At 42.6% G+C, this 8,591-nt stretch overlaps 2 protein-coding genes across 2 annotated transcripts in view; both read right to left on the bottom strand.

Annotated features, from left to right (window-relative positions):
* LOC102215429 (gastrula zinc finger protein XlCGF52.1-like) overlaps window positions 1-5,878 on the bottom strand; it is an 11,306-nt gene extending 5,428 nt beyond the window's left edge. The window contains exons 1-3 of the mRNA XM_013915790.1: window positions 5,569-5,878; window positions 2,524-2,629; window positions 85-264 (exon numbers count right to left, since the gene is read on the bottom strand). Coding sequence (XP_013771244.1) covers window positions 85-264; window positions 2,524-2,541 — 198 coding nt within the window. The 5' untranslated portion in view covers window positions 2,542-2,629; window positions 5,569-5,878. The remainder of the gene's footprint in view (window positions 1-84; window positions 265-2,523; window positions 2,630-5,568) is intronic.
* LOC102193166 (zinc finger protein 239-like) overlaps window positions 1-8,591 on the bottom strand; it is a 68,428-nt gene that overhangs the window by 36,492 nt on the left and 23,345 nt on the right. The window lies entirely within an intron of this gene.

Raw genomic sequence — 8,591 nt, 5'->3', positions numbered from 1 at the left:
TTTTCCACAAATGTCACAGCTGTACGCTTTAACTCCACTGTGGATGACTTGGTGTTTTTTAAAGTTTGAAGCCTGGGTAAAAGACTTTCCACACAAGTCACAGCTGAATGCTTTAACTCCACTGTGGATGAGTTGATGTTTTTTTAAGTTTCCAGATAGAGTAAAATCCTTCCCACACTCGTCACAGCTGTATGTTTTCTCTTTCTTTCTTCTGTGAGGTTTGTCGGCCTCCTGAGAGCGCTGACTTCTCGCTCCATGTTGGTCCTGCAGTGACAGAGATACAAACAGAGGCAGTGAGCAGGGTCACAGAGTGTGAGCAATCTGATGCGACTTAATTTCTCAATGGTGCAACAAAAAACATAAAAGTCCTAGGCCGCACCGCTGCCACCAGGCGTTCGATTCCTGTTTTCCAAAAGTGACCTCTGACAGAAAAGCCTCATTTCTGCTGTTTAATAGCAAACAAATGCAAACTTTTTAAAATGATGACAGATTACAAACGCTCAGCTGTGTCTGTAATCAAACCTCTGTAACTTTGCTCTGCTTCAATGCAGCAGCATCAGGTAATGTTCATGTGTTGATTCATGGTTTTCTTCAGTTTTTGGTCGACTGCAGGATATTTTAAAGGTCATCTGCCATAAAAAGCAGATAACCCTATTTTATCCTCAGTTACTTTGACACAAAGACATCTGCAGTGATGCTCACACCTCTGATGAAGTCACACATGTATCAGTACTGATAAATGATCAGAATTATAATATTTCTGACTGTCTGAGGCAAAATTGTATCAAATCGGGACCTTGTGAATCGGAATCGAATGGATTATAGAAATCAGTGATGATACCCAGCCCTAGTGAGTGGCCTAGGCACGACAGACGTGGATGTAGCTGTAATAGGAAAAGAACTATTGCTAACTTTTCTGTTAAGGCCTGATCCTTCTGAAATTCATAGCCAGCTCTGACACGGAACCATCAATCTCTGAACGCTGAAAAAGCTCAGTGTATCCATCCATCCGCTTCTGCTTTCCAGGGTCGCCAGGCGTGCTGCAGCCTATCCCAGCTGTCAGAGGGCGAGAGGCGGGGTACACCCTGGACAGGTCGCCAGTCTGTCGCAGGGCCAACACACAGGGACAGACAACCGTTCGCTCTCACATTCACACCTATGGGTAATTTGGATTTATCAGTTAACTTATCCCCACAAACTGCATGTCTTTGGACTGTGGGCAGGAGGCCGGAGTATCTGGAGGAGGAGGCCGGAGGGAACCCACACAAACATGGGGAGAACATGCAAACTCCACACAGAAAGACCCCGGCCTGATGGTGGAATCAAACTCAGGACCTTCTTGCTGTGCGGCAACAGTGCTAACCACCGTGCTGCCCACAGTGTATCCAGAAAACACATTATATGCTGCGATAAATGCACTGCCCCCTCTCCCCACTGCCTTTCAGCGGCAGGCAGCAGCAAACCGGTCGTCAGGTGAGGCCGACGTGATGATTAAGTTTAACACTGTCTACATTGTAACCAAAGAGTGCCAAAGCACTTTAAGCACTAAGATAAGTTACTTTTTCAGTAACTTATCTTTGTTGTAGATCAAAGATAAAGAACTTTGTGTTGAAAAGATTGTTAGTTAATCATTTACAAATCAATATTGTCTGTATGGACAGCAATTTTTGTTTTTTGTTTTAAATGAACAAGTAATTTGGGTGCACCTAAGAAACAAAGTTAGGCGCACCAGTGCAGTTAGTCTAGAGCGCTGGTGAGTGAAATGCAGTCGTGGAACAAACTGAAACTCCCTCCATGAGTGGAATCACAGACAATGGTAACTTTATTGTCCCCAGTGGGAGATTGATTTGTCCATGCAGAGATATAAAAACAAACAAACACAACAAACACAAAAATAAGCCCCAAGACAACAACCTAAATTTTATCACCAAAAAAAGTACAGTGTGCAATGGCAACAACACTTACGGTTTAGTGTTATTAACCATGATAATAGCACTTGGTACAAAAGACAATCTATGTCTCTTTATAACAACGACCTGATGAGAGCAGCTGAAAGTCATTAGAGGCTGATCTGAACACAACATGACAGAGGTTTCCTTCCTCAGCACCTGCCTGTTATAGACGTCCACAAGCTGGACCCGAGACCTCCCTGAAATCTGACCAGACACTTTAACCAGGTTGCTTAGTCTGGTCTTGTTATTACCATAGATGTCACCAAACACATTGTAGGTGTGTTATCACCACCTTCTGGTGATAGTCTCACATTACAATCATGTTACAGAATGAGAGTTGTAATCAAAATTACATTATTGAAGAAATATTGATCACAGGAGAAAAATGTTTACTGTGTGATCAATTCTGAGTCCAACTTTTCAACGTGCGCTGATAAAATATGATCTTTGTTTTTGTTTGTGAATACAGCTTCTGTATGTGTGGAGGAGCCCAGGATGGAAAAGATAAAGCTGCTGTTAACATCCAGCTGTGCACAGTTTCAATAACAGTGTAACTGAGATATTTTCTCACCTCCTGTGTTGAAGTCATTGTTTCCTCTGTAGTGGCTGAGCTGAGTCCAAATGGCTGAAACTGTTCCTCTGCTGCTCCACCAGACTCTTCTCCTCCTGTTACTCAGCTGGGACACAAAAGTATAGATATGCATTTTATCCCTGACAAGAAGAAGCAGAGCAAATAAACATTACTACACTCAGTGACAACAATACCTATGAAGCTTCAAGGTGAAACCCCAGAAGCAACCAGGGCAACATGGCCAAAAATCTTTATCACTATATATATTTGAAAATTTGCAGCAACGATATAACTGATGAGACAAAATACTTTACCACTCTACAACTTTATTAGTGCAAAAAATCTCATCAATTTATTTTACATGGAGGAAGTGGAAAGAGAGGCTCTTGGCTCTTTAACAGGGACAGCACCGAGTTACATGATAGAGTGAAACAGGGTCTCACAATGGTTTCACTCAGGACCTGCTGACACACACATTTTTCCACACATTGGCTCTTGTGATAAGATCAATGGTCAACAGTGGGTCGACGACCCTTTCAGTTGACAACCCCCACAAGGGTTTAAATGCCTGGGACTCTCCACCATTTGATTTTAGAACTGAAAAAGCCACTTTTGGATGAGAGGTGAAACGTTTAAAAAAAGCTTACAGACGTCCAGTCACTTTCTTTCTAAGATCTTGGACTCAGAACAAAAGCTGTCCAGCTTTGTGTGTCTGTCAAAATGCTTTTTACAAATCCTGCTGGAATCAGTGTTGTTACAGCTGCAGTCAAAGCAAGATGGAAACAATGAAGAAGGAAAGTTCAAATCTACTCAGACTAAATGTCTTCAGTCAGTGTGTCAGCCTCCAGTTAACAACAGTGGTGAGAAACTGCACTACTGAACCTCCACTGACTGAGTAACTGCAGTTTGGTGCTTCATCAGAACTTCATGGCAGGAAGTGTTTCAGAGTGGGGACAGAGACAGTTGCAAAGTTCAGCTTTAGTGAGGCTAAACTCCAAAACCTGTTTTCAGCTAATGACTCTGCTTCTGTCTGGAAAACAATCAGACGGTGAACCAACCACAGACCTAAAGACCCCACTGCACCAACCATTCACAGCTGAACAGCTCCTGCTGCGGATTCTACCAATAATGACCTGTTACTCCCCCACCCAAGACTTTCCACAGCTTAGCACCCCACCCCCGTCATTATAAAACATGGGCCTGGACCTGATCACCACATGACAGTTTCTCCACCCTCCATGGGTCCTCTCTCCATACATGAGAGATTTAAATAGATTCTTCAAGAAACAGAACCCTCACAAAGCCATGTGTTGTTTTTAAAGTGTTACATAAATAAATCATGGTTTGGTAAAACAGCTGGACCAGACTCAGAGTCTCCATCATAAACCACAAGTAGAAAAACTTCTGTCTTCTGTACACAAAACTAAATAAAGTCCAACATTCAATCTACAACATGATTAAAACCATTCTTATTCTCCCAAATCACCAAGAGCTGCACATTAACCACCACAATATATTTTTATTCTCTGTGCTTTCAAATATGAACACTGTTTACTTTTAACATCTTCCTGTGCATCACTTTACAGCAGCCACACTCATTAAAATGAGACTTTGTAGGAGTTCACTTCCTCTCATGTGTTCATCCACAGCAGCTGGACAATAAAGTTATAGTGACCCTGATACTGCAGCAGATCGCTCTGACTTCCTGTTATCACTTAAATAGAAATGAGGCTGTAGAGGTTTGGTGCAGGGCTGGGTATCGTCACTGATTTCTAGAATCGATTTGATTTAATTCGATTCGATTCGAATCTGGGAAATTTTGACAGTCAGAAATATTATAATTCAGATCAGTACATTTACATATTTTTGTATCTATAAAAAGGAAGCTGACACACGCAAGACTTTATCAAAGGTGTGAGCGTCACAGCAGATACCTTTGTGTCAAAGTAGCTGAAGATAAAACAGAGAAAAACATGAAGGTTTTCCTGTTCTTGGAGTTTATAAAAGTATTCTGCAGTACGTCAAAAACGAAAGAAAACCATTAATCAACATATGAACGTCACCTCTGAAGTTACAGCGGTTTTATTAGAGACACAGCGTTTTGCATTTTGCATAATTTTAAAAAGTTTAAATTTGTTCAGTATTGAACGGCATGAATTAGGTTTACTTTTCAGAAGAATGTAAACGGGGGAAAGAACAGCGGCCGACAGGCTGTGAATAACGGTAGACTTGTGCGTAACAAGCGAGCGAATAATGCAGGAGAGAGAGAGAGAGAGAGCTGTGCATGAAGTGCGATTTTATTGTGGTGGAAGCAAAACAGTAACAGTCAGAGTGAATTCATGACGATGTTTATGTGAAGCGTAGTTTGGAGCTTCCTTTGCTGCTGGTTCAGTCAGTTTTATTTTTGTTTGGTGAGAGATCAAACTAACAGCTTTAGAATCGGCGCAAAAAGAGCGTGAACACAAAGCGCGGACCCGCCGACGCATCAGAATCAGCGCCGACCGTGTCCGTGCCGTCAGGTGAGAAAGGCGACGTCTCACTGATCCTGATCCGCCCTTTGTGTTTACGTCTTTGTGCAGAATCCGTGTTCCTGCTCTCATTTATTTATTTATTTATTTATTTATCATTTATTGTTTTAGCTGTTTGGTGGTTATTGAAATTTTGTGATCTTTCACCAGAGATTCTGGCATTTCGGGCAAAATAAATTTATATTAAAAACATAGATTCAGGATTTTAATGAATCGATTTCACGTTATCCAAGCCAGAATAAATTGTAATCGATAAATCGATTATAAAAACCCACCCCTAGTTTGGTGCAGGCAGAAAAACAGCTGCAGGGACAATGAAAAGACTTTCCTGCTCCAACTTCTCCCAGCATGCTGAGCTAATGATTAGTTGGTGTTTTTCTCCAAACACTCTCTCACTCTTCTCTCAACGTGTTCACAATAAACTGTGAACAGACACCGAGGAGAGCAGCAGAAGACCTCATTCAGGAGCTAAACTCAACATGAACTGAACTCACAGTAAAGTTAGCTCGGTGCTTACCTTTAGATGAGCCCACAAACCGAGAGAAACTCCGCGATGAAGCTGCAACTCTTTCCAAACACAGGAAACAGATCAGGGAGCAGAGACCCACGTGGTTCACGCTGATCTCAGCTACGATCCAGGAGACAAGGGTGGGCAGATCGATGCAGATATCGATCAGGACGTTGGTAGTGGTTTATGATCGATGCTTTAGTTCGTCCCTCTCCTCTAAGTTCACTACTTTTCTCCCGTTTCACGTAAAAACACCTCTCCCTGCTCGGCTCCTCTCCTGCACACACGCACACTCTTTGCTGCTCTGCTGTGATTCGTTTCTGTGATCACGTGACTGACAGACAGCGAGAAAGAGAAGCGTCATATGAAGATCTCGAAAAGTTGATTCTGTTCATCTGGACGTAGCGTTTTTAGTTGATTGATCAACTCTCTGTGAATGGTACTCATGGCCATTGATCATTGGGCTTTGATCAGTGGTTGTTGATCAATGGTCATGAGGATTTGCATAATCATGATTAAGGAACTGACCTCCCAGCCCATTGTTCCTTCAGTGGGCTGGTTTCAGTCATTGTGCAAATGTACTGTTTACTGGGGAAACCTGCAGTCAGCTGAGACTGAAGAAGTCACCTGGATGATGATGAAACATTTCTCCCACTGAAAACACTACGTCCAGATGAACAGAATCAACTGTTGGAGATGTAATTGATCATACCGAGGATATGATCAATTACAATTATTAATAGTGCCGTCAGCATTAACACATTAACTTTAAGTGCATTTAAAACACGGCAGGGCATGGTGCTTCCTGCCAGAGAGCAGCAGGTCCCCCTCCCGAGAACCCTCAATGTCTACATGCATTTAAAATTGATAGGCAGGCACCGGCACCAGAGGTGTTTTCAGTTCTCAACAAACAAATTCAACCCCCCCAACGCTTCACTTCTGAAACCTGTAGCTCCTTGATGCTGTTCTGGACTACAAAAATCAATAACATCCACCAGCAACCCAGTTCAAATGTTGTGTCTAACCCCTCTCCAGAACCTTTTCTCTATTTTGAGCTGTTTTCCACTTTTCATTTCCCTGATTTATCTGATATTTCTGAGTTTATATGTAGATCAAAGCCTGCCACGTGTCATCTTGACCCTGTGCCTACAGGGCTTGTGAAATCCTGCCTCTCTTCCTTACTCCCACTCATCTCTGCTATCGTCCACTCTTCACTCACCACCGGTATCTTTCCCTCCGTATTCAAGATTGCTTCAGTCACTTCTATACTGACAAAACCTTCTTTAGATCCTAACAACTTTAACAACCTCTGTCCGATTTCTAATCCACCCTTCATCTCTAAAATACTTCATTCACACCTGGTTAACAATAACATCTACAAGAGATTTCAATCTGGTTTTCTTTCATGTCACAGCACAGAAACTGCTTTACTTAAAGTCACTAATGATCTTCTAATCAGAGCTGACTCTGGTCTTCTCACCGTTCTCATCCTTTTGGATCTGAGCTCAGCCTTCGACACCATCTCTCACTCTGTCCTTCTAAGCAGACTCTCCTCTCTCGGCATCTCTGACACACCGCTAGCCTGGTTTCAATCATATCTACTCGACCGGCCCAGTTTGTTCATCTGAAATCATTCTGCTCTCGTCTATTCCCGGTCACTTCTGGTGTACCCCAAGGTTCAGTCTTAGGCCCTCTTCTCTTCATAATATACATCCTCCCTCTTGGTACTATTTTCCGCAAATTTGATCTTCACTTTCACTGTTTCTCTCCTGCAGACCTGATTCCTCCCTCCCAGCTTCTTCCCTTACAGAATGTCTATCCGAGTTAAAATCCTGGTTCACCTCTAATTTTCTAAAGCTCAGTGAGGATAAAACTGAAATCCTCCTTATTGGCACCAAATCCAACCTTTGAAGGAGAAACCGTTTCTCACTCACCATCGATAACTCCACAGTTCTCCCTTCTCCTCAGGTTAAAGGCCTTGGTGTCATCCTAGACAGTTCACTTTCCTATAAATGTCACATCAATAATCTCACCTGTTCTGCCTACTTCCATCTACGTAACATTAACAGATTGCTTCCTTCTCTTTCCACCCAGGCTACGTCTTGTTCATAGTCTCGTTACCTCCCGTATTGACTACTGCAAATCTCTCTTGCATGGTCTCCTCCAAAAATCCCTCCATAAGCTTCAACTGGTTCAGAACTCTGCTGCTCGCATTATCACCGGATCCCCTCCTACCAGCACATCACCTGTTCTTCAGGAACTTCACTGGCTCCCTGTGAAATTCTGGATAATACACAAACTTCTTCTGCTCACCTTCACTTCCATTCATAACCTCACACCTCCCTATGTTTCTGACCTGTTAAGCGCTACCTTGGGGTGGCTGTGGCTCAGGTGTTTGAGCAGCTCAGCTACTGATTGGAAGGTTGGTGGTTTGATCCTAGGCTTCCCCAGTCTGCATGCCAAATATCCTTGGGCAAGATACTAACCCCAACTTGATCGGAGTGTGAGTGTTTATTCGTTTGCACTTGAGTTTAGAAGTGCTTGAATGAATGGGTGAATGAGGCATGTTGTATACAGTGCTTTGAGTACTCCGGGAGAGTAGCAAAGCGCTATATGAGAATCGGTCCATTTACCTTTTCTGCCCGCTCACGTTGATCTTCTTCTACTATCCAGCTTTGTGTGCCTTCCTTCGGCCTCAGCACCATGGGAAGCAGAGCTTTTAGCTGCTCTGCTCCCAGGCTGTGGAGCTCTCTACCCCCAGATATAAGAAACATTGGTTCTCTCCCCCAGTTTCAATCTCAACTCAAAACCCATCTGTTTAAATCTGCATATTCATTGTGAACCCACTGTTTGTTAATTTTATTTGTGCTTTTGTTTTATTGTTCTTCATTGTGTCTAGAGCAGAGCGATATGACCAATAATATTCATCAAGATATACATTTGAAAATTTGCGATAACGATATAACTGATGATATAATTGACACCAGACAAAATACTTTACAACTCCACAATTTTATTAGTGCAAAAAAAAA

The sequence above is a fragment of the Pundamilia nyererei genome, unplaced genomic scaffold, assembly GCF_000239375.1.
Source record: "Pundamilia nyererei isolate P.nyererei 1_Seehausen unplaced genomic scaffold, PunNye1.0 scaffold00364, whole genome shotgun sequence".
NCBI classification, from domain to species: domain Eukaryota; kingdom Metazoa; phylum Chordata; class Actinopteri; order Cichliformes; family Cichlidae; genus Pundamilia; species Pundamilia nyererei.
The sequence above is the reverse complement of the archived record's forward strand: the minus strand, read 5'-3'. Positions and strand labels throughout refer to the sequence as shown.